General features: G+C 45.3%; 1 protein-coding gene and 1 long non-coding RNA gene across 7 annotated transcripts; one reads left to right on the plus strand and one right to left on the minus strand.

Moving 5' to 3' along the window:
* Window positions 1–1,039: 1,039 nt before the first annotated feature.
* Window positions 1,040–18,564, minus strand: LOC310901035. The gene is made up of 4 exons (XR_014585550.1): window positions 12,456–18,564; window positions 6,229–6,335; window positions 3,539–3,582; window positions 1,040–3,415 (listed from the first exon to the last, which is right to left on the minus strand). It is a non-coding gene; the product is annotated as an uncharacterized lncRNA (long non-coding RNA).
* On the plus strand, window positions 6,365–22,555 carry LOC310901013 (gap junction beta-6 protein). 6 transcript variants are annotated; one of them, XR_014585524.1, is made up of 4 exons: window positions 6,365–7,791; window positions 9,775–12,045; window positions 12,358–12,435; window positions 20,715–22,555. XR_014585524.1 is itself a non-coding variant. In XM_083839866.1 (3 exons), the coding sequence occupies exon 3, from the start codon at window positions 20,737–20,739 to the stop codon at window positions 21,526–21,528; it is 792 nt and encodes a 263-aa protein (XP_083695992.1). In that variant the 5' UTR covers window positions 11,886–12,045; window positions 12,361–12,435; window positions 20,715–20,736; the 3' UTR covers window positions 21,529–22,555. The 6 variants fall into 6 exon arrangements, 4 of the variants coding, with proteins under 4 accessions (XP_083695992.1, XP_083695995.1, XP_083695993.1 ...); XR_014585525.1 differs by having other exon boundaries at window positions 6,377–7,791; window positions 12,361–12,435; XM_083839866.1 differs by lacking the exon at window positions 6,365–7,791 and having other exon boundaries at window positions 11,886–12,045; window positions 12,361–12,435.
* Window positions 22,556–26,430: the final 3,875 nt, after the last annotated feature.

Here is a 26,430-nt window from a genome sequence, read left to right on the forward strand (position 1 = left end):
TTGTTTTTACTCCTTGGCCAAAGATATTAAGGAACATTTGGCATTTGAGGACAGTGGCAACTTTCTGCATTTCTATCACATGGGGTTTGGACAGATGCCATTACTTGTTTAGAGCTTGATTATGTAAACATATACATAGGTGAATACCTGCTTATGCAAATAATCACTTTGAATGATTTTGTGGATGTATAAAAATATCCTTGTCAGACCCTCAGATCTCCAGGGACAGCAGAAAAAACACACAACTGAAGCTCTGAAGATTGACATCAGCTGTTAGGAACCTCAGTAGTGATATTTCTTATATATGATCATTTACAAGGTGAAAACGACGATGTAATAGATGGCATTTGAAGTTATTTTCTTATATTACTATCCATTTAGTGAATATGCAGCTGCAGTTACCAACTGATGGGGCAAAGTCAAAGGCCCATAAATATACTTACATAATAATTCTTTTTGCCAAAACAAAGCATTGTCTTTCATGGCTGAAACATACATAGAAGTAAAAAACATACAGGAAAACAGTGAGACTGTGTTACTGTGCAGTTTCTCTAAGTAGCCATAGAAGCAGCCACGGAAGAAGAGAGCAAAATTCTTGGGAGCTTAGTCACTCAGGAACCTTGTGGCTAATTCATTATGGCTTTCTTCGTACTTCATAAGTTCCTGCACTTCATAAGGACCCAGCACTGGGTCACTAAGGCTAAATTCTGCAGGCCTGTATCAACTCACACTTAAGGTTTAATACATGGAGCCTCTGTCCTGCAGGATACTTTGCACAGCTGCATAAAACAGTTGTAAACATTGAATATCAAATAATGATAGAGCAGAAAAAAAGGCAAATCTTCAGAGAGAGAGACCTTTTTTTTTGCAGTACACCTGGATGCTGTGAAAGAGGAGCAGCTGAACTAGAGGTGTATACATACATATTTACTCTTCCTGACTGAGCCAGTAAGGAAGATGGACAGCCTGTGTATTTATATGGCTCTGTATTCTTTCCCAAATTCATGTCTCTTACTGACTGTCAAATAGGAGCAGACACAAGTGGCTAAACTCTTTTGGCCATCTTCTGCTGTTATCTACATCGAGCATATGGCTTCCTGGCTTTTGTGATCTCATGTGCATGTGTGTGTAAGGAATGTGAGATCAAGCTAATTTAGTTTTCTGTGACCTACACAGAAACCCGGCCTACCCCCAGAAATGTTGCCTCTAAGAGACCTCCCCAGAGAGGTCCCTCTCATCCTTGGAAGCTGGTCCTATTTCAGGTCAGGTATAACAATACTTTCCAAATTAGGGGTATTCCACCACCCCGATCAGCCAGAGAAGACAATTACCAGCATGATTTAACTGGAAAATTTTCAACTCTTGAATATATTGTGGTGACATTTGCAGGTGGTATTGTTCATATGCATTGGGGGAAATGGGGCTTTTTGTTAATATGCATATCTAAGGTATGTGTAGGATTTGGCCTTTTTAAGTAGCTGTACTGATGTTAACTAAGGGTTGTCATGTTAGGAGCTGTCCTGTGTTCATTAAGATCTTCTACCATGGACAAGGAAAGATGAAAAGATGTTGTGGTGGAAAGGGAAGTTGTGGAAACTGCTGCTGCTAAGGCGATCCACAGCCCTGGAGACATGGGATGAAGCCACCTACCCACGCAGCGATCCTGACTCCCATCAGGACAATGCAGAGAAATGTCTTGTCCTTCACTATAGTTCTGTAATTTGAAATGGAGAGGAAGAAAAACTACATGACAAAGAGAGAGGAGGAGAGAAAGGTCTTTGGATTTACTGATGGAGGGAAAAAAGACCTCAACAACCTACCAGTATATAAGCAGTACTACCTTGCAGTAGCACCATGACAAATATCTCACAACACATTGTGCGGGGAAGCAACACCCCATGCCCCAGTCCATGCTGAAGGTGCTCTGCCTGCATGTTTTGGAAGATGACACAAACATTTTGGGTAACAGGGTGACCTCTCTGAGCTACATACAACCCATGGGACAGGGAAAAACCACATCAGAGAATGGTAGAATCACAGAATATCCTGAGTTGGAGGGGACCCACGAGGATCATCAAGTCCAACTCCTGGACCATCCAAAAATCAGAGCAGATGTCTGAGAGTGTTGTCCAAGCACTCCTCGAACTCCAGCAGGCTCAGTGCCATGACCACTGCCCTGGGGAGCCCGTCCCAGTGCCCGACCACCCTCTGGGTGCAGAACCTTTCCCTAACCCCCAGCCTGACCCTCCCCTGTCCCAGCTCCATGCCGTTCCCTCGGGTCCTGTCGCTGTCCCCAGAGAGCAGAGCTCAGCGCCTGCCCCTCCGCTCCCCTCGTGAGGGAGCTGCAGGCCGCCATGAGGCCTCCCCTCAGCCTGCTCTGCTCTGGGCTGAACAAACCAAGGGACATCAGCCCCTCCTCATATGTCTTCCCCTCTGGACCCTTCACCATCTTTGTAGCCCTATGAATGTCACCATGCAGTATGTAACAACTCTTCCTTGGATGCAAGTCCTTTGAAATGGTTACATCTGAACTTTTTTTTCAGTTTGAGTTAAAACCACTTGCATAAATAATCTCGTAGAAGTGCTGTTTGTTGCTGTTGTTGTTTTTTCTCTCTCTCCCCTTCTCTTTGTTTAAGCATATTAACAACAGAGTAATTACATCAATATAGTGATACCAGTGAAAGCCTATAACACTGCTTTGAAATTACTTGCACAGGTTAACTTCATTTGTAATTTCTGAAGAAAGTGTGCAGTGCTTCATATCAGTGTTTTCCCAAACTGCAGATGTCTTTGAAGGGCAGGGTGGAGCTGAAAAAGGGAACAATTTTAGGCTGTCATTAACATTTTGGAGGACAAAATACCTCACACCAAATAAAGGTAAAAGGCCGTAAATACTTTCTTTATGTTACTATCTATGCAGCTGTTGTTCTTGCCACAGGGGTGCTTTGCAAATACAGGTGGAAAAGCTGGCTGTACATTAAAGGGTAGTTGTCCTCATTTCTGTCTTTCTTAATCTGTGTGCCACATTTTAAAAGCCTTGAGCATCCATATTTTAAAAGTATCAGCTCAGTGATGTGATGACTTTTTAATGGAGCCACTGTCAGAAAGATGCCTTACCAAATTGGAAGATGTCAAGAAGAGTCTAACATCTAGTAATTTTAAAAAGTCTAACTTTAGATCTAATTTTAATGTTATTTTAATTACCATAGTGGAGAATGAAATTAAGTGTCTGTGGACCAATCCTATTCTCATAACATTTTTGAGAGGTTTGGCAGCAGCTTTTATGAGAACAGGGCTGGGTGTCATACCTATGTATACTAGTAATGGGAGAGGGATTGCCAGTGTCTGTATCTTCTGGAAAGTCAGACAACCTTTGTAAATCATGCAAGCTGTCTGAAGCTCATAATAGGAGGACCTGTAAAGATGAATTCAAAGGGGGTCACTTATACAGGAGAGAGAATGGGTGACAGAGCAGCAGGGATATGACCGGCTTGCATTAACAGGAATATACAGAAGTTGTGCATCCTGCCCTGCCTACCGTGCTGAGGTCTTCCCTAGAGAGTTGTTATTGAGTGTATGAACCTGCAAGAAAAAGAGACAAACTGAAGTGAATTTGTAGCTGCAGGAAACAAAGAGATGAACGTTTCTGGTGAAAACAGCACTTGTGTGGCTGTTTTTCAAAAAGCCGAAACCCAGCTCTCCCAAGCCGTCATCCAAGGTTCTTGGGTATTCAACATCACTGTAATCTGGTATCTAACAACCAGAGGCAGAACAAAAACGTGCTAGGAATACAATGGCTTTGCCATCCATGCAAAGCAATGCAGAGACAGGCTAATTCACTGCAAGTGAAATTGAAGAGCATTAGCCACACAGTGTAGCCTTCCTCCTGAAGGCTGGAGGGAAGCTTTAGAAGAACGGGCTGGAGAGATATTCTGGTAGTTTTACCCTGCTGGGCAGCTGAACCTCCACCATTGCTGCTCTCTCACTCACCCTCCTCAAAGAAAAAAAGGGGAGAAAATATGATGGAAAGGATTCAAGGATTGAGATAAGGACAGGGAGATCATTCAACAGTTATTGAGACAGGCAGAACAGACTCACCATATGGAGTTTAATAAAATTTATTACCTATCACTAGCAGACTAGAGCAGTGAGAACTGAAAGCAAACCAAAACCATCTACCTCCTCCCCCCAGGCAACACAGGGGAATGGGGAGTGGGGGCTGATTAGATTAGAGAAATTTATTACCTATTACTAACTAGCTAGAGCAGTGAGAAACTAAAAACAAAACTAACACCACCTTCCTCCCATCCACCGTCTTTCACCTCCTCCCCTTGAGCACCCCAGGGGAACGGGGAATGGGGGCTGCGGTCAGTCCCTGACGCTTCGTCTCCGCCGCTCCCTCACGGTCCCTCTCTGCCCCTGCTCCCCGTGGGGTCCCTCCCACGGGATGCCGTCCTTCCCGAACTGAGCCTGGGGGGCTGCCCACAGGCTGCAGCTCTTCCAGAACTGCTCCCACACGGCTCCGTACCACGGGGTCCATCCCCCAGGAGCAAACTGCTCCAGCACGGGTCCCCCACGGGCGGCAGCTCCCCCCAGACCCCCTGCTCCTGCGTGGGCTCCTCTCCACGGGCTGCAGCTCCGGCCCGGGGCCTGCTCCTGCGGGGGCTCTCCATGGGCCGCAGCCTCCTCCAGGCCACATCCACCTGCTCCACCGGGGGCTCCTCCACGGGCTGCAGCGTGGAGATCTGCTCCGTGTGGGACCCGTGGGCTGCAGGGGGACAGCCTGCTCCACCAGTGCTCCACCTGTGGTGAAAGGAGTCAAATCTGGTTGGAGGCCGGTCACTAGTGGAGTCCCCCAGGCTCGGTACTGGGGCCGGTCCTCTTTAATATCTTTATTGATGATCTGGATGAGGGCGTCCAGTGCACCCTCAGTAAGTTTGCAGATGACACCAAGCTAAGTGCGTGTGTCGATCTGCTCGAGGGCAGGAAGGCTCTGCAGGAGGATCTGGATAGGCTGGAGCGATGGGCTGGGGTCAACTGCATGAAGTTCAACAAGGCCAAGTGCCGGGTCCTGCACCTGGGCTGCAACAACCCCAAGCAGAGCTACAGGCTGGGAGATGAGTGGCTGGAAAGCTGCCTGGCCGAGAAGGACCTGGGAGTATTGGTGGATAGTCGGCTGAATATGAGCCAGCAGTGTGCTCAGGTGGCCAAGAAGGCCAACGGCATACTGGCCTGTATAAGAAGCAGTGTGGCCAGCAGGTCGAGGGAAGTGATTGTGCCCCTGTACTCGGCTCTGGTGAGGCCGCACCTCGAGTACTGTGTTCAGTTTTGGGCCCCTCGCTACAGGAAGGACATGGACGTGCTCGAGCGAGTCCAGAGAAGGGCGACCAAGCTGGTGAGGGGTCTGGAGAACAAGTCTTACGAGGAGCGGCTGAGGGAGCTGGGCTTGTTCAGCCTGGAGAAGAGGAGGCTCAGGGGAGACCTCATCGCTCTCTACAGTTACCTGAAAGGAGGCTGTAGAGAGGTGGGGGTTGGTCTATTCTCCCACGTGCCTGGTGACAGGACGAGGGGGAATGGGCTAAAGTTGCGACAGGGGAGTTTTAGGTTGGATGTTAGGAAGTACTTCTTTACCGAAAGGGTTATTAAGCATTGGAACGGGCTGCCCAGGGAGGTGGTGGAGTCACCATCCCTGGAGGTCTTTAAAAGACGTTTAGATGTAGAGCTTAGGGATATGGTTTAGTGGAGTACTTAGTGTTAGGTCGGAGGTTGGACTCGATGATCTTGAGGTCTCTTCCAACCTAGAGAAATCTGTGAATCTGTGAAACCAGGGGCCTCTCCACGGGCCACAGGGGAACTTGTGCTGCGTGCCTGGAGCACCTCCTGCCCTCCTGCTGCACTCACCTTGGGGGCTGCAGGGCTGCTTCTCTCTCAGCTCTCACCCCTCTCTCCCAGCTGCTGTAGCACAGCAGGTTTTCCCTTTCTTCAGTCTTTCTCCCAGAGACCCAACCAGTGTCACTCATGGCTCGGCTCTGGCCAGTGGTGGGTCCCTTTGGAGCTGGCTCTGATCTGACATTTGCTCACAGAGGCCACCCCTGCTACCCCCCTGCTACCAATCCCTTGTCACTTAAACCCAGTGCAGGTATCTTTGTAGACAGTGAGATTCTCTCTGGAAAAAAAATTGGCACATTAGTGAAAAAGAGAAAGCCAGAGGAAGGATGAGCAACACACCTCGAATCTGTTCCTGGTAATACAGAAGCCACCTGTCAGTTTGCCACCAAGTGATGAGGATTACTCTGTACAGACAAGGAATCCTTCCTGGACTCTCTTCCAAGGCACTTAATGGAGGAAAAAAAGAGAAAACAAGTAAATACAAAGTGTAAGCATGGGCCAGAAAGAGTGATGTGGCCAACAGGGCCTGGTCAATGCAAAGCCAGGAGGGATGTATGATCACACAAGAAGTTGTGCATACTAGACTGACCGTTCAGGCAGAGCTGACTTTACCTGTATGCACTGAACTAAGGTGGCCAAGGGAAGCCTGGGCTCACCCCAATCATTAACATAAATACAGACTTACAACCAGACACACCTGCCTCGAAAAAAGTAACTCTGCTTGCAAAATTGCATGTCTACTCCTAGCATCAGATGGAGAGTAGAGCAGAACAGAAGACAGAAGAGGGCAAGAAATGCCTACACCTCATTTTTCTGCTGAATGGAGACAGAAGGACATGCAGAGGAATAAGCCAAGGAGATTGGGGGAGACTGGGGAAATGAACTGGGGGCCAGTAAGAAACCTGAGCCATCATCAGAAAAACATTTCAGGTGAAAAACGTAGAGTGGTGGAAAAGATAAGGAGCAATTACAGTGGAAATAGAAATCTCAAAGGAATTAAATGGATGCAAAGTAGAGAAGGAAGAAAGAAGAGCAAAGAGCCTGTATGATGCTAGGTAACAGACACCAAGGGAGAGGCTTCCTGATGATACCTTAAAGCAAGAGAAAGCTGGGTACCAGCAACAAGTGGAAGTGAAGGAAAAAGAAAGCACCAGGCAAGTGCTGCTGCCTATGTAGGACGGCTAGGCAGAAGAGGATAAAAAAAATAAATCTACTATAGAAAGTACAATCTAGGACACATGAACCAAGTGAAATGCCTTTGGGGAAGCTCAGGAGCAGCTTCAGAGGAACTGCAGCAGGGATGGTTACTTTGGGACACAGTGGGGAGAGCTCTGGGAGGAAGGCTGGAGGCAGGCTTAGGGCAAAAGCCAGGGAAAATCAGAGGAAAAGGAAGAGGAGGATTAGAGGATGAGAGAGAGAAACTCCTTGGGTTGAGGAAGAGCTACAGGAACAAAATGGAGAAGCAGGAAGGAACCAAAGGCTGCGGCTAGAGATCAGAAAGCAGGTCCCAGGAGAAGACAGGGTTGTTAGAGGGGAGGGGGCAGAGGTAGGCAGCCCAGGCTAGGAGCTGTGAGCCATGCTGGCAGCCAGCAGCGGGAGCTTGCATATTCAGCAAGTCAGGCGGCAATTAATTAAATCAAGTCAGGCAGCAATCGGTCAGTTAAATCAGGTAACAATGACTCAATTAAGTTGAACTGGGGAACAATGAACTTATTACATCAAACCAGAGAACAACGAACTGATTAAATCAGCTGGAAGCCTCCATGGTACATCCGGAGCCTGGGCTAGCAGCCACGGGAGCAGGGGGATTCTTGCTGCAGCTGCCTGCTTCAGGAGAAACATCACAGCAGCGACCGTGCATTGCTGCTGACAGCCCTCCTAGTCCCCCCTTGCCCAGAGCAGGTAAAGAAAGACAGGGCAGACTGCAGCTGGTCTGATGAAATGTCTGTAATAAACCAAAGGGGTGGGGAGGTGGAAACTGCCAGCTTCCAAATTAGCAATAGCGTTGTGAAAATTACTGGGCTGCCTAGGGATGGGAAAGGCCCTCCCTTCCAAATCTGGGTGATGCTGGATATCCGGAGCTGTCAGCTTAAGAAATAACCTGAGAGACGGGCGCCTGCTGACGATTTAGCCTGCCCTACCTACGATGCGTGAGAGGTGCACTTTCCCGTGGTGTCCTGAGTGAGCATGGCTATTAGGGCACTTGTACTAAAATGTCTGTGTACGTCCTTTTTGAAGTAAACACTACAAATCACATGGATTGGCACAAGTCAGGCTGCTCATGTACTAGCAGTACAAGGAACCGTTTTCATCCCCTTTCACTGGTCTCCCTTATCATTTGAGTTTGTGGTGTTGGTCTTTTCTATCTTTTCTGTTCCTTCTGTCTCCAAAAGCGGAGAACATCACCAAGCTCGCTGAGTTATCCTACAAGAAAGCACTCTGTCCAGGGTGTGTTTGTCTTGGGCTATGCCATGAATATCAGTTAACTGAAAATAAAAGAGGGAAGGTTTCATTGATGAGGACAACCTGAGCTCAGAAAGATATGGGTAACAGCCATCTGCCCCATTGTTCAAACAAGTGCAATCCCACTTGTTCTGTGAAAGTACCTGTAAGGTTGCTGCTGGTGGGGAAAAGTAGTCAGGCATTAGTAGAATTACAAATGCTTCAGGAGCTGCAATGGTTAATGAGCAGCTATATTACATGGACAACCTTTATAACACCACACGTTTTCATTGAAGTAATTATATTGGAGAGGAAGTGACTCTTTGGGTGTTGTTTCTGGATAGATGAGGTCTTGGGATTTCCAAACAGCATGTAAACCAGGGCTAATACAATCCCCATAAGAGTGTCTGCCGATAAATTAAACTGAAAATAAGTAGTAAAAAAGAGCAGATTCCTGAGCAGTGTACAAGAGGATTGGTGCTGCATTCAAAATTTTGTATATAGTATCAGCACCATATGAATGCCTGTTGCGTACAAACAAAACGTGCCACAAGAGAGCACACACTTTGAGGCATACCTGCACAATACTTTCACACTGAGGCACTGGAGTTAATTTTCTTTTTCCTCCTCTGAATGGCTAAAATAGTCAGAAGGCTACAAGAGTCTAAATAGAGATATGAAAGCTTGGAAAGGAACCAGAAATCTGCAGTAAGAAAAAACTCCCACTTCCAGTCGTCAGTGCAATTTTTGAACTGCGGTCTGCCATGGGAAAATGGAAAAGAAACTTCCTTCCTTTTCTCATTCCTTCTGAATTATAAAAATACTGAGAAGTTGGAAACGTTTTGTGCAAATCTTCAGTTTAATGAACCGTATGAAAACGATGTTAAAATTTCGGTCAGAAGTTCTGGCTGTCTCAAGCTCTGGTTTGCTTAGGGTGGTCACGATGAGAACTTGAACTATACAAGCATTTTTAAAAAGCTGCTAATGATGCAAATGTTCTCGTAGGATAGTCAGCTTTACTTGTGACTAGGACAAGTACAAAGTTATGCACTAGCAAAGAGACTGGCTTATATCCTAAAGTTAGGCTTTATATCTAAAAATACTCTTGGTCCTTAACATTATGCTGTGGCAATCATCTCTATTTATGTATTTATTTATTTTCCAAAAATTGTATTTAGAAAAATGTTTCTTTTGCATCTGAATTACCATGTATCTAGTAGCATGGAATTTCTGAGCCCTGTAACTTTAATTTTCATCTTTGTTTACATGTCAATAATAGATGGTTTCTGTCTCTATCCTTCCCTTCCTTCCCCCTTTTAACTTAAAAATTATGTCAACAAGAAGACTTTACTCATTCACATTATAGTGCACAGCTGCAGCTCTTACAGAAGGAGGAGTTGTCATAGCTCAAAAGTAATTAATTTACATGTATTTATTTCACAGGTTTATCAAGCAGTACTTCTATGCTGACTAAATTACGCATAAACCATTCCTTGTCTGTAAAGAAATAAGTACAATTTAATTCCAATATGTAGACAACTACTAATTATATTTCAACCTTTCTTCCATAATTAAAGAGAAAATCATAGGATTATAAAACCCTTTTTATGTTCCTTACATTCCCAACACTTCGTGTTCTCGTATCCCTGGCATCATTACTTATAATTGGAGTCAAACAGCAGGCTGACACTACCAGGTGGGACAAGTAGCATCTGACACCGTGTGTAAGTACATGGAAAGATGAAAAAAATGACCTAGCAGAGGAAAGCCTGGCCCCTTGCTCCCCAGTCACCCGTTCACTCGCTGCTTCCCACCATGGTTCCAGCTACAGAATTGCTTTGGAAATTGCCTCCTTTTGGGAACACAGAACATCATGGAAGAGTTTTCTTGCTGCCAGAACTGTAGGTTTCTGTTCTAGGAGAAAGGCCAGATGTTGGCATCTGACTGCAACACCCTCCCGAAGGCAGTGCAGGAAAGACCTGCCTGCAAGGCAGATAGGAGAGGTCCATGCCATGGCTCATCTCCTTTAGGTAATTTCACGGAGTCTTGTCTCCACGCATTTCTCATAATACTTTTCCTATTGTAAAAAAACTTTTTTTGGCAGTAAATGTGGACTTGTGAAACAGCACAAACTCAAAATCCTCTGCCGCAGCTAAATATACACAATCTTTAAAAAAAAAATTGACCTGGTAATGACAGAGGGGACAAATTCTACTCTTCAGAGGTCACCGAATCAAGATGGAATGTGACTGGAGAGGGAAAGATACATGAGTCCCAGATGTTTCCTCCAAAGTTATTCTTACATGGAGAGATGGGCTTCCCTTTCACAGAGTACAGACACATGGCCAGGTCCTGAGGCACCTCCCTTCCTCGTTCGCGCTGTACGCATGAACCTTGAACGTCGTCTGAATGCACAACTTCCACAGAAGGCAGCGAGCGACGGAAGACTCAGGCCTGAGGTATTTATGCCTGTCTAGCTCACCGTAGCATCATGTATCTTGGGTCTGGTCCTGCAGATGCGGCGGTGACCCGACTCCAGCTGATGCAAGCACTGAGCCCCTACAGATGCTGAGTAATGGCTGAGTGGTCCGAAAGAAGAGCTGATCCTGCTTGGACCAGGAGGTCGGGATAGACCTCCTGAGATCCCCTAAAACATGAATTTCCCTGTGGTCCTACCATGCAGGTTGCGTGGAGCCAGGTGTGAGGGCAAGGATGAAGGATGAGTGCCACAGAGACAGGGGGTGATATTTGAACCACAGCTGACGGAAATTTCTTTTCTTTCAAATGTCCAGATTGAGTTGCTTGTGCCAGACACTTCTACCTCTTAAACCTGAGCATGTGATCAAAGAAACCATTGACTTTTGCAAAAGATTTTCGATTTATTTATTTACTTTATTATTCCAGGAAGTGGAGATAAAGGACAGAAGAATTTAACTAGAAGTGGTTTGCCATCTGAACCCTTATACCAGTACCTTAACCAAGTCCAAAACCTGAGGAAAAGTACTACTGTACTGTATGTTTTCTTCAGAAATTTAGGTAGAGGATTAGAAACCTCTAGTTTGATGTGCATGTGTGCAAGATGGAGAACTCAGAGTTTCAGGCAGGGATTTTTGAACCCAAAGGTTAAGAAACTGAAGTGTTTCCTCAGCAACTGTATTCCTTGGAAACAGAAAACTCTGCAAAGAGGTCTTGTAGTGACACAGATCTGCAGCCCGCTGGAAGCCTGCAGGCTTGTTGGGTGCTGCTGTAGCATTTCAATCACCTTTTAGGACAAAATTGGGAAAGCCAGCAGCTCTGGGCTTTTCCGGCTGCCGTTTGCCAGTAATTCAGTAATGATTTTCATAAGTAAAGGCCTCCGTTGTTTTGTCCCGAGGAAAAGGCCTGCGTTTGACGAGGCAGAGTACGGGGGCCAGGCAGGAAGGGACGGAGCGGGGCAGGGGCACGGGAGAGGCCCCTCAGAGCCGGGCCCCGCCGCGGGGCCGGGCGCCCCCATGCCTGCCCCGGCCTCGATCCCCGGCCCGGCCCCGGCGGGCGGAGGCGGGCTCGGGGCGGGTTAAAAGCGGCGGCAGGTGAGCGGGGAGGGACCTCAGAGCCGCGGGGCGGCGAGCCGGGCACCGGCCGCTCCGCTGCTACAGCCGGACCCGCAGTCCAGCCCAGCCCGGGGTAGGGGGCTCCCGGGGCGTTCATCTCCCTGCGTGGGCACCGACGGGGCAGGTGAGGCGGGAGGGAGGGAGCTGGGGCCGGCCGCGGGGGGAGGCCGCTCCACGGTGCCCTCCTTGAGGCGAAGGACGGGGGTGCGGGGCAGGCCCGGCCCGGCTCGGCTCGGCTCGGGGCCGCCGCGCTCGGTGCCGGCCGGTGAGGGGCCGGGACCCGCCTCAGCCCGGCCCCGAGCCCTGAGGCGCTGCCCGGGCGGGTTCCCGGCTCCCCTCAGCCCGGCCTCACGCTTCCCTTCCCCAGCTCCGGCGTGCTCCTGAGTGCCGAACAACTCTTTTCTTCTTTCTTTTTTTCCCCCCGCTTCTCAATCAGCAGCTCTCTGCGAGCACGTTATGTGAAGCACCCGACCGGCTAAAAACCCGAGCGAGCTAAAGGCTTCCGCAATTACAGGTAATTCGCGACACACCTACCGATGCTGAGAGTTGCACCGAGATAAACAGCTTGCATCAGTGCAACTGACAGGTCTGGTGAGCACCTGGGCACACACTGGAAACATTCCTCAGAATCATGGGGGAATAGGAAATGAGAGGTGTGAGTCAGAAATAAACGTATCTCCGGGTGTCGGGGTGGATGGGATTGTGCGAGGAATGAGTACTCAAGTGCTGTTTCAATAAAACTCAAGAGACATGTTGGAGTAAGAACAAGAGTGCTTGGCATGCTGAAGTGGATGGCACTCAGCTGCTTTTGGGTGGCATTCAGGGTACGGCTCTTTTTCCTGTCACTGGGTTTTCCTAGGTGTTACTTTTCCCATCTCTTGTGTTGAAGAATCTCTCTTTGTTTATTTACTCTTTATTCACCCCACACACACACACATAGAAGGATGTATTTTTGTTTTGTGCTTCACTGGATTTTACCACGCGGCATAGAAATATTCTAAGAGAGCAGGCAGAGGGTTAAAAGAAGGAAGTAGCCGTTTGTCTTAAGTGTACTCTTTTTTAAACCCTGTCTTTCTGACTTTGATCACTAATAAGCTTGCTGTTGAGTGTGGTTTGTTTGAAATGATATATGGGTTTCGGTCTGGGTTGTATTTGTTCTTACCACAACATATGTGTGTGCACTGAGCTGACAGTAGAACAAAATACAGTTTCATCCTTGATTTTTGTTAGTGAAGTTATGTAGTTTCTAGTCTCCCTTGGTCTCTGGTGTTCAGCCTGGAAACCCTGCTTTCTGAGAGGCTTGACCTAAAGTAAGGTAGGAAAGGCAGCAGGCAGGAAGATGTACAGACATTTGTAGAGACAGACAGCTGAGGACAAGGCAGTGGTGGCTCAAGCCTCAGCCTTCTGCAGTAAGCTTGGAGAAGGAGACACCCCCACATGTCAGCTGGGGTTTGCAGGGTATTTTCCCAGGTGAGATTTACAACATGCTTGCAGAGCTATGAGATTATTCCTCTAGTGAACATCCATCAGGACTTGAGTCCCCAGAACTGTCAGTCTCTTCATTGGTAGAAGGGCTGCATATCACAGAGATTAAAAATGGAGCAATAAAAAGTCATGAATTGAGATACATCTCTGGAAGAATTCATTTCTTTCCTGATGGGGTTAGTTCTCTCAGATCTCTAAAGCTTGGGCCTCTGCCTGTGTTGTTGTTTTGCATCCCTTGAAGTCTAACCCAGACAGATTACTTGGGCAGCCTCATTTAATTTTTACAAAAAGTAACTATACAGTGAAAAAGATACAGTGGAATACCTCAGTATCTGGTAAATTATCAGCAATTTGAGGTTTAAGTTATTCTGAAAAGCATTTCATTTATTCAGTTGACTTTGTCAGTAAAAAGGACACTTTATAAGTTGGATTTTTCTTCTTGGTTTTCCTGTGAACAGCTTCAGTGAAAGAAATGGTTTGAGAAACTTCTGCAAACAGGAACATGGATTGAATTTTTGTTTCTCTTCTGCTGTTTTCCTTCTGTTTGTCACTGCTTTTAATTGCTATTAGTGATGACTGATAACTTATCTAACAGGAGGACTGAGTCTTGCCTGACTAAACAGTCTTTTGCGTAAAGAAAAGTCTGAAGTGATGATACATGAGGAAAGATAAAGTGCTGTCAAAACAAAAGGAGTGGAGGAAAAAACCAAATACATCTATTAATTGCTAAAAGAAAGTTGAAAACTAATTCTATTCCTGATCTCATGCATGGTTCTTCCTGTAATGTATATTTTTAAAGGGAAAACTTGATTTCTATCTCTGTTTTTGTTAAAAAGAGATGCTAACAAAATACACATTCAAAGAAAAACTAGACTGCAGTATAAAATCATCACGTATATAAATTTATTCAGTATTTCCGAAAGGGTGCAAGCTTTGTGTGTGACAGACAGTAACTTGCCAAAATATGGTGAATTTGTAGAGGGGAATATTGGATGTTCCCCTTGGGTGGGGGAGGAGGAAATAAGAATTAAATAACTAGTTTAAAAAAAAGTTCTGCAAATAATGTTGCTATTTTCATGACTGGGAGCAAAGCATAGCGAACCAAAGATGTTCTTTAAAAATAGGGGAAATAGGATGCCAACGTCAGTAAAGAAATAACCCTCAGGAATTTGAGTTCCTTTTTGAAGCAAGAAGTCTTAAGCAGTCTTTCCCTGCCAACCTTTCCTTCAGAAATGGCTGACGGGCCAAATTCCAGTTGGAATTCTTCTGCCGTGTTATGCCTTCAAGCATGACTGTTTTTTCTGATGCCCAGTTTTCCACGAGTGGAGTGAATTTTGTGCAGAGATGTTCTGGAGGATGCTAATTCTTAATTTACAGTTGTGGGCTGGTGGAGAAGTTACATGTGTTTCTGAACATGCTTGGGAAATGACTTAAAGTCCGTAAGGGCATGAACATGGGACAGGCTTAATGCGGCAATCGGTGTGGAGCGGAACCCTTAAAGCTGTTGATAATTACTTAGCAATGTTTTTAACATTTAACTGCATGCGTGTGGGGTCATAATCTGTCGTGTTAAAGGCTATTTCTGGGTTTTACACAAGGCTTAGATAGAGCAAAAAATGCATCCTGTTTCCATAAACTTCAGTAGAAGAAATGTACAATGCTTGCTGTGTTCAAACCTGTCAGAGGTTTCCTGTTCCTGATTAGTCCTTGCCTGTTCCTGTGTCAAATCAGATAAACTATAACTCCTATCTGTCCTAGCTCTTCTGTTGCTCTCCAGTTTCCACTCTGATCTGCAGATAGGTGTGCAGAACAAAGTTTAAGAGCTACTAGAGAAAATTGCACAGGCTTTTGTGATTGTTAGACTGCTCTTCTGATCCTTATTCAACTTCTTAGTAAAGAAGTAGAGCTATTGACACTTGAGGAGCATGCAGTTGGAACATTCTGAATATCCTGCTGTAAAATTAAAATAGCTGGAAGTTTAATAGTGAAACGAAAGGATTTTGCTTTGACAAAGTCTTGAATTCAGAGCTGCATCTTACAGTGTGAACTCTGCATTGAAGCTATAGTAATGTGGGGAGCTGTGTTCTTCAGTAGTGGGAACATCCTGAACAGATTTAAGCTCTGTGCTTCACCGTGGAGCTGGTACTTACTTACCTGTTTTGGTGCACTGATAACAAAGTATGAATCTGTGAAGCCTACAGTGGGGCACGGCAGACCAACCCCGTGAGACTGTTATCCCACTTAGTGTCTGGGAAACTGAGGCATGGCACAGGCTTAAAGGTAAGTAGGTGGTCTGGGAGTTGGCAACTAAGGGCTGTAGCCTCTATGCCAACCTCTCATGATGAGATAAAAGGATGCTGTCTCTGGAAGAAGTTAAATATCTTTTTAAGAGCTTCTTGGGATCTGTCCGGGTAATACTTTGTTTCTTTTTCATTATAGCACCAGAACTAACTCAACAATATAATAAAATCTTCACGCTTGCACTCTTGCTTACAAATAACTTCACTCTGCCAACACGGGGTCTAGCTTATGCTGGTAACAAGCTGCTGAAATCCAGGTTTGGCTGTTCTTCAGACTTGGATAGGAGACAGCATATATAGCTCTAAGGCACTTTGATGCTGGTGGCAGCCCCTCTCCTGGCTGGTGCTTACAACGTAACTGTCTAGATCAAGACCTGAAGGGAAGATTGTATCAGCAGAGCTGTTAAACATGTGCTGTACCTCAACAAACAGTAATACTTCTTGTGTGAATGGGGGCCATAAAATAGCTTTTACCTTTTATCTGGAGCAGATCAGATGTTCTAAAGATTTCTCCTTGGATGAAATTGTGTTGGAACTGCCGCTCTCAGGCATCTGAGTTACCTCTCTGTCCACTGCTCTGGCCAGGACCAGTGAGTGTTTTTTTTGCTGAAGTTTATCTCAGCTAATGTATTCCTATGTTGAATAAAGTGATGTTTCTTTGTAGATTACTGATCTTATATCAGTATCTGGAGGCACTACGGAAAGTGGCAGGGTGTCACACCAGACTGGTGACTCCTGGTACTCTTAATAATGTATTTTATGTTGTTTTCACCTTTGCTGTACTTTTAACTGTGTGTGCTGAAGCCATGGCTTTAACCATTGACTAATGATTTCTCAGTGTAACAGTTCTTAACAGAGTGGGGAAAAGAAAGAAAGCATCTGCTAACTAGCTGTATTCCGAAATGCTGGTGCTCAATGGCAACTGTCCTTGGTCTTGTGCTTTGCAGAGATTTTAGTGGGTATATGCAGAATGCTGTGATTGCAGTTTAATGTAGACTTATAGGAACTATTTTAAGTAGTAAGCAGTCTAGTCATGGCAGCACAGAGCTCAAGACTTGCCCAAAAGCTGGGGAAATAGTTAAGCTTTCTTTTTCCCCCCCTAGAAAGCTCAGGTACTGTTAGTGGGCTAGACAGCAGCAAGATGAGAGCTACATTTCATGTGCCTCTCCATGGGTTGTGTGATCATCTAGAACTACTTCCTTCATTGCTAGCTCTTCGGTGGAGCATGGTGATCTCTAATGATCACTTTTAACTACTACTGAAACAGCTGTACTATCCTGCTCTTCGGATTTCTCAGATCAATCTTCTGATTTCTCAGGTGAAGGAACAGAAGGTTCAGCTGACAGCAGGACGGTGATTTATACTGAGAGCTGTAAAGGCTTATCTTTGTGCCCATTTGTCTTTTTTTTTTTAAGAAAATGTAACACTTAATTTTGTCTCATGTAAAGGTGCATTCTAAATGCTTAGCTCCTCAGCTTCACTGGCTTATCGTCTGTTCTTCTAATCCTCCTCTTATTTTTCATTCCCAGTCCCTACTCCCACTCTACTCTTTTTATGTCCCAATTTCACCCAAGTTTGTGTTTAACTTATTCCTATAACATGCTTTACTTCTGGGATGAGCAAAACAGGTAAGTCGCTGACTGCAAACTGTAATTTCTGTATACATTTAGGTGGATTGGCTTACACATAAATAGTATCTGGAGTGACTCTGAAAATAAGAGTTAGCACCTGTTAAAGGGGAATAGTTTTCCTGCTTTCTTCTCCTTTGGTCAGCCAGACAGTTAATATTTTACTTCCTAGTAACGTGGTCTTGAAAGCAAGTATTTGGAAGAAAGATAACGTCTGATCATGAGTCAACACCCTAGCTTTTGAGTAAGTTAGGAGTAAATGATCCATCACATCACTACAGATAGCCCAAGCTGGATGTCTAGCTGGAACAATCTGAATTGATGGGTTAATAGTGTGAAGGGCCATTCTGAGTTACCTTGAATTCGGCTTTGGTCACTGTGTCTCTTTACTGGAGAGAAAGGTGGGCACTGCAGAGCGGTTTCTGAATTGCCTTTATTATGTTCTCTAAATTGCGTTGTTGAGATGTTTAAAGCAAGCTAGTAGGAAACACTGGTTCCAGAGTATTTGGATGGAATTCAAGTTGCCTGAATATGGCCCTACAATCTCAACTGCATTGCTCTTTGGGAGTTTTACTGGTTGCAGTATCTGATGATCAGTGCTTCTATTGATCTCTCGAATGTCTCAGAAGTCACATGCCTCTCCACCATCATAAAATCAAGTCAAAGGCAAGGAGGGGCAAAGGTTGGTGACTAGCTCTGCAAGCAGCAGGAGGAACGGGATGGTGGCAGGAGGGGTAGAGGAGATAGTTGGAGGACTTGGAAAGGCGGGTGGAGGGGGGAAGGTTTGGGTAGATATGACAGGCAAAGACTTCTTGAGGGGAGGAAGGAGAGGAAGTGGCTCAACGAGCCTGAGGCTTGTTTTACTTGCCAGTCAGGTCAGATGAAGAAAGACTGCCTCTCTGAAGCGTAGTGGCTTTTTCTGCACACATCCAGATACAAACATGCTTTCACTAGGATTGAAGTACAATATACTCTCAAAGGAGATGGAACAAGTCCAGTGGATGATATAGTTTCATAATATATTGTCCTCAGCAGTGATGCTTCCTCAACCATTTTTCCTCACTGGCTGCTCAATCTATTCCATAAATTGCAATATATATATTTTAAGTGCCTTTCAAATGGTTTGTGGGGCTGTGTGCTAGTGAAATGGGTCAGGTTGGGGGGGGGGAGGGAAAAACACATACTTGTACTGGGAATAACTGCTGAACAAACTAGTTGGGTGTTTGTTGTAATGTACCCCTGCAGTGCTGCAGGAGATGGAGAGCTGCAGTGTGACCTCAGGAACGACCAGTGGTGGGGAAGCATCTGTATCTGGCTTTGCCACCGAAGACAAGGTACCCTTTAACTACACCCTGAGGTGATTTACTCTGGAATCCCCTTCTGCACAGGGAGACAAGGAGTGATTGTACGTGGAAACAAATTCTCGTGAAGCTGTAGCAACAGCAAGGCAGCGGTTTTGGTGTATGTCGATAAAGGAAAGCTTATGAGAAGGGAGTACACATGTTCCACTTCTCAGACTCTTATGTTGTAAGGAGATAGTCATCGTGCCCTCTTCTGTCAGCTGAAACAAGAAATGTAAGGAGTCTGGTAGATTTAAATGATGGGGTTTTGATGTGTGTGATGGCACAGTTGACATGGTGCCCATTTTGTACAGGACTTATACTCCAGTGTGCATAAGCATGTAAAAACAACCTTGTATTCACATCATGGTTAAATTTCCTCAATTTGCCTGAGCTATCATATTCTTTGCTTTGTATTGTATGTGATTTACAGGGTGTGTGTAATTCAGTTAGAAGGCAGTAAGATTTTTCCCATTGTTCGAAACTGGAGTGCAATGCAGAAGATAGTTCCAAAGATATATCTTCATTTTCTTCCTTGTGCAATGTGACCTAGCTCAGAGTTAGTAAAAATCTTAACTACATCATGTGATAACTGCAGTGGCCTTTGCACCAGTGGCTGCTGACCTTTCTCCAAAAAATAGGATTACTTTTTTATTGGTGCCCTATGCTGTAAATGCCAAAGGAAGATGACCTCTGGAAGACGATGGAATTCATAAAGTTGAGAAATGCCTTGACAAGGCAGTTCAGAACAGAGGTCAATGAGTCCTTTTAAAGTGTCTGCCTGATGGGCACAAGAAATGTTGGTTTCTAAATTTCAGAGTAATGTGCAAACTACCTCTCTGTAAGTCCATCTGAAGGGGGTGGAGGTGTGGAATGCCTCTTAACGCTTTCTGTGAATGGTTGGCTGGATTTGCTTGGCTTCCACAAACAATTGCAGTGTTCCTGGGGAGGCAGGGGGGAGGCAAAGGTGAAAGGTGCTCTAGGTGACCCTGCTTGGCAGGGTGGTTGGACTAGATGATCTTCAGAGGTCCCTTCCAACCTCGGCCATTCTGTGATTCTCTAACTTGTTACAGTGCTCTGAAATGCTGCTTCTGTTGAAGAGCCTGAGTTACTGTTGGCTTGTTTGAACTCTTCAAATGTTGACTTCAGCTTTCTCCCAGCCTCTTAGACTTCTCCCCTATTCCAGGCAGTGTTATTAAGGGAAATTCGCTTGGACAGGCATGGAGAATGAAGTCCGGCATCTGACTGGTTATCCAAGGCTATTTTTTGTAGTTAGTGGAGAGAAACACAACTTTGGGATGAATCTCATAATACTGATTTTTTTTTAAACATCCACCTCAAGATAAGATGGATCATGACCAAAATTTCCCTACTGTGGAGTTTGCTTCAACTAACAGTGCAGAGCGCCCTACAGTCACATCCTTAAAAATTTGGATTGCAGGTTATCCAGATCTTCTCATGTAAGGTAGAAGCACTCCTCAAGGTCTATCTCTGATTCCTGGAATGTACTCGTGAAAATGGATCATACAGGTTTTGTTTTCCAGTTTCTTCAGTTTTCTGTAACATTCACAGAGCTTCTTCACCACACCCTGAGAAGTCCAGAGGCTCTAGTAGTTTCTCATTCTGCTTACGTTTCAGCATAACACCTTACCTTTGACTGATGTCATCTTTTATTCTTCATAACTGCTGTCAAAACTTACTGATGTTGTAGCTTTTAATTTAAGGCCATTTTCATCAATTTTCCCTGCCTGACTTTCCTCATTGATGCAGCTAATAGATATTTTCAGTTGCCAAATACACGTTGAAGTAAGATGAAGTTGATTCCATCTTTGTAATCAAGTAATGAAATAAAGCCTGCTGAAATGTGGTTATGGTGTCACTTTGCTTATAGGTAAGACCACTCTATCAGCAAGATGTTACCACAGCCCGTTAATGCTCTGCAATTATCCAACATTGCCTTTATTTTATAACGTGTGCTTGACAGTGTTTGTTTCCCATCCTGATTAATCTTTATTTTGTTTGTTTTTTGTCTTGTCTCAGGTCATACGATTAAAACGAGACAATGGATTGGGGATCTCTGCACACCATTTTGGGAGGTGTAAACAAACACTCCACCAGCATTGGGAAGATATGGCTCACGGTCCTATTCATCTTCCGCATCATGATCCTGGTTGTGGCTGCAGAGAGAGTCTGGGGAGATGAACAAGATGACTTTGTCTGCAACACTCTGCAACCTGGTTGCAAAAATGTTTGCTATGATCACTTTTTCCCCATCTCTCACATCAGACTCTGGGCCCTGCAGCTGATCTTTGTCTCCACACCTGCGCTGCTGGTGGCCATGCACGTAGCTTACAGGAGGCACGAGAAGAAACGGCAGTTCAGAAAGGGAGACAAGAAATGCGAGTACAAGGACATTGAAGAAATCAGAAGCCAGAGGTTTCGTATTGAGGGTTCCTTGTGGTGGACATATACCAGCAGCATCTTCTTCAGACTGATCTTTGAAGCAGTCTTCATGTATGCATTTTATTTCATGTATGATGGGTTCCGAATGCCTCGCTTAATGAAATGTAATGCTTGGCCTTGCCCCAACACGGTAGACTGCTTTGTTTCTCGACCTACTGAAAAGACAGTGTTTACTATTTTCATGATTGCAGTGTCCAGCATTTGCATTCTTTTAAATGTGGCCGAATTATGTTACTTACTGACAAAATTTTTTCTCAGAAGATCTAAAAAAGCTGGAAATGCAAAACATCACCCCAACCACGAGAATAAAGAAGAAACCAAACAAAATGAAATGAACGAGCTAATATCTGATAGCTGTCAGAACACAGTTATAGGATTTTCAAGTAGCTAAGGTAGTGTCAGTGCTGGTACTTACTCTTTCTGGAGTAAATATTCTTTGTCTAAAGGCTGCAAATGAAATTTGTTACGCTAAACAACTTACATTGGGTGTGATTTTTGCAATGTAGTAGCATGTGTCAATTATGCACTTGTTTGGAAGGGAAAGAAAAGCCAGGGCAGCCTAAACATGTGAAATTTATGAGGGTTAAATAGGGAAGTGTATCTTCCTATGAACATCCTTAAAAGCTAGCTGGCAACTGGGAAACCCACTAATACCTTCATGCTGATACAGTTTCTGTAAACTATCTGTAACAGCAATAAGAACAAAATTTTTTTCCAAGATAGACATTCTAATGTTACAAGATGTTTTGTAATAGCGATAGTTTTTACTTGTGAACTGACAATTAAAATATTTTTGTAAAGTCTAAGATTCCATGTTACTTAAGGTGTTACAGTAAGTAATTGACTCTGTTTTGACTAGCAGGCTTATGCAAGTAAACCCTGAAATACCATACTCATAGAGAGGAGATGGTAGTAGGCCACATCTTTATAGCTTTGCAAGCACTGCTTGAGTCTGGACAGGTAACTTGAGGCACCTGCATAGCCCCTGCTATGGGGGAAGCTGTGTGAAAACCCACCACAGGTAGTGGATAATTAGGGTAGCTAGGTTCTGAGTGCAAAGTCATGCATAAAGCCAGCGTGACAATACTAGATGCAGTCTGAGTAGACCCACTTTGAACATCTAGCAGACAAGATATAAGTATTCTTATTAATCTTTTCATTGTGTACTGCCAGTTTTATAAGAACATACCAAATTTTATGTAAATATTCCACTTACACATGTTTGTCTGTAATGTATTAGCTGTATTTAATTCTTTATGCTATATCACATCATGGAACCTTTTGTGTTTTAATTTTTTTTGTGGTAGACTGGTGCTGTTATGAAACTAGGGCCTCTTTGGTTTTAAAGACATGGAAAAGTATCTTAAACACTGGAAATGGAGAAAGTCTGAATAAAAGGCAAACACTTTAAAACTTTGGCAATGAAGTGAGAGTCTATATGTGACTGCTAGTGAAATCTTGAGCAGTTTATGAAAGGTTCTGTTTTTGAGCAAGGAATTACATCCAAAGTACACATGTGCATGCACCACTCATTTCAAGCCTGAGTTGATATCCGGATTCTGTTGTACCTCCACTACAGGGGGGGAATGTGTAACTCCTCTCTGCACAGCGGTATGTGGTTTTGAGATGGATGTGCTGTTGAAAGTAAAGGATCCTGAAAGGTCAAAGAGGTGACTGTAGCAAGACTCTAGCTATGGTGCTTTCTCTCCTATTTTCAGTTGCCTCTCTTCACAGTAAGTCATGAATCCACAGTCCTTGTAGTTGCTCTTTTTCATATTGGAGCAAATGGGTTAGCATCATTGTTCTTGTACCATGAAGCAACTTTTTCAAAGGGCCAGTGCAGGTATCCCTAGGAGCAGCGATTGCACCAGGTGCATAAATCACCTTCAGTTTTAAATTTCCCTTCTGTATTTCCCTTCTGTTTTTCTGTTGCATCTCACTTTTTCTTACTTTGTGGCCATGTTCTAAGAGCTTTGGGTTTATTTCTTGCTTTATGTAGGATCCTAATAGGGTGCAGGCACAAGCAGCACTGAGAGAAGATATCTGTCCCCAGATGAGGCCCTAAACTGATGGCTGTCACTTATCTATTCTCTTCTACTGGCAAACTCCTGATCTTCCCTGCATTTTCACTTTCTTTCATTAATCACTGTTCTGAAAAGAAGTTATTGATAGTCTTCTGAATGCATCTACATGCAAGCTTGAGGGGAAAAAAAGTGTAAGTACAAAACTGTAAATTTGTATGCTTGGATTGTTCTCGCTGCTGACTGAAAATCCCAGCAGAAAGGAAGAGCAATACAAGAGCTTGCCTTTGTAGGCATTATTACTGATGGCCTTGCAGCTGCTCCAAGTAGTACAGGCTACGTGGACAATGGTATAAACCTAATTACTGTTGTGGAGCTGCTCCTTTACAATGGGTAAGGTCAGTGCTTGGGCAGTACCTCACCGCCCTTGCCCAGCAAATTGCCTCCCCCCCATTCTGTCAAAGAACAAACACAGATTTCAGGCTTCACGCAGTGCTGGGCTGGAGGTGTGAAGAGGCAGCTATTTTCAATCTAGAGCTATATTTCACAGAGCAACTGTAGCCATGGACTTTCATCCGGGGCATGCTGTGAATTGTGCGCTGTACAGGGAGATTGGTTAATTATTATGCCTGATCATGCCTCATCACTTGAGGTGATCAAACTGAAATAGCCTCATGCTGAACATCAATAAATCTGGAAAACACCTTAAGGTAAACACATCATCCTCAGATGGAGGACAAGTATTTTTGCTTGGTTTACCACAAAGGGCATGCCAGCTAAACCCCAAACTGGGACGTAACAGTAGCTCTCTATATGGTATTTTCATTTCCCACTCACATTTTCAAACAGTGGTTTTATTCTTTTTTTTTTTTTTTCAGAATATCATGTCTGTTATTTTAAGCCTGGATAAGTGGGCAAAGCTTAAATGAAGAAATTGGGTGTCTGTGATCCCTTGTGCGTCAGCACAGCTGTATGTATGGTGTTACTGTAAATGGGTTTGGGTTGGTTGGTTCATGTGTGATGAGTAGGACTTGATAAGATGCTGGCAGAAACAACCCTTCTCCACTGCTGGAGTGTCCTGACAGCCAGTTGGACCAGAAACAAATGTGCCAGTCCCTGTCTAATCTACACCACGGACAGGAGCCAGAACTTGTCCAAGGCTACGCTAGTGCAAATTTATTGACTCAACAGGGAGGACCAGTTGTGACTGAGATGTGTTTAGCCGTGATGTTTCCTGTCACACTACCGTGCAACCCTAACCACAGGCACTCTGTCTGAAACATCATCTGGCTTTTGTTATGGCCAAGGAAAAGTCCCTTAATTTTTCAGTGCCCTCTGAATTGTATTCCCAATCTCCCATTGCATTAAGCTAAAGTACATAGGATCACGAGGAAATTGCAGCTTGCAGTATTTGGCAAAGTTGGCAAAAGCAGGCTCTTGTTCTGGTTTCTCCAAGTCACCTTCCTACCGCCTGCCACGTCCCGTGGCCTCATAAGGTGTTATGGGGTCTCTGACCCGCTGGTGACTGGCAATCTGTGCTGTGCTGACACCACCACCCCATGGCAGTTCAGTGAGTTTCTTAGCTGGAGATGGCTTAATTGTCCCTGCCCGTCCCTGGCATTGTACCCCACCCTGTGACTTTCCCCTTTGTTATGCCTGGGGCAGAGATTGCTTAAATTGGTTGTGGTGCCAAATGATTAATCAGAGCCGCTGGAAAAGCTCTCCTACAAATCCCCCCTCACCTGCTTTCCTATCAAACAGGCAGGAGCCCGGACTGGCTCTTAGAGTCACAGGCTGTCCTGAGTTGGAAGAGACCCACAAGGATCATCAAGTCCAACTCCTGGACCATCCAAAAGTCAGAGCAGATGTCTGAGAGCATTGTCCGGGCACTCCTTGAACTCCAGCAGGCTCAGTGCCATGACCACTGCCCTGGGGAGCCTGTCCCAGTGCCCGACCACCCTCTGGGTTCAGAACCTTTCCCTAACCCCCAGCCTGACCCTCCCCTGTCCCAGCTCCATGCCGTTCCCTCGGGTCCTGTCGCTGTCCCCAGAGAGCAGAGCTCAGCGCCTGCCCCTCCGCTCCCCTCGTGAGGGAGCTGCAGGCCGCCATGAGGCCTCCCCTCAGCCTGCTCTGCTCTGGGCTGAGCAAACCAAGGGACCTCAGCTACTGCTCGTACATCTTCCCTCTGGACCTTTCACCATCTTCGTAGCCCTCCTTTGGACACTCTCTAGTAGTTTTATGTCCTGATACTGTAGCACCCCAAAACTGCACACAGTACTTGAGGTGAGGCCGCACTGGCACAGAGCAGAGAGGCTCTGCACCTGCTGGGCTCTGCTCCCATTACACAAAGCAGCCGTTGACTCTAGCCCCACTGCATGTTCTCCTCTGTCCCTCTTTCTTCTCAGCCAAACCCCCTGAAACCTTAGTTTTGTTCATCCGTTCACCTAACCCCTTCCCAGCAACCCCAGATGACAAAACCACAAACCAGACCAGTGGCGGGATACTCTGAAACCCCTCTCAACCTCCTGTGTCGCTAACCTTCCTACCCCAGCCCAGTGCCTCATTTGTGAGCTCCTTGCTGTGTTGGTCCACACCAGATCAGAGTGTGGGTGCCCTGAGCAGAGGCCTAGGGGTGCGTACCACAGTGCCCCACCATGTCACCTACCATCACGCTGCCCCAGCATGCCAGAAAGGATTGCTACCAGCAACCCGAGGCAGACCTCTGCTCCCAATTGCTTGGTGTGTTTTCCTAAATGCCACTCTTAGCTCTATATCCCTCACTAAACCAAAGCTTTATTGCTGTGCTTCTGAAATAAACCTATTTCTATCCTTCATAAAGTAGCACTCCCTGCCTTGCTGGCTCTTCCCTTTGCCACTTGCGATGACCATGGCACAGCAAGCCTGGAAAGGCTGTGCCCAACAGCCTGCCCAGGAGTCCCTTTTGTGTGGATCTTGGTTATGCTCACTCATAGCTCAGATTAAGATTTGTAAAATTTTATTGTTTTGCAAAGGGAGCAGCTGTGGACCTTGGCTAACAGCAATTGCCCTGTTTCTTTTCTTTGTTACCAGATGCTGCTCTTACCACAGAGGGCAGGCAGAGGGGCATGAGTTCCCCATGCCCTTTCTGATGTAACCTGTGTCTGGTGAAGTTGCTTGGTGTGCAATCATCACAGAAAAAATTCTGCTCTGCTGTCAGAGAGCACAGCTTCTGAAGCCACTGCTGGATCTGAGATCCTACACCTGCTGTCCCCCAGGGAGGCCCATGGGCAGAG

The sequence above is a fragment of the Anser anser genome, assembly GCF_964211835.1.
Source record: "Anser anser genome assembly, chromosome: 1".
Classification (NCBI taxonomy): domain Eukaryota; kingdom Metazoa; phylum Chordata; class Aves; order Anseriformes; family Anatidae; genus Anser; species Anser anser.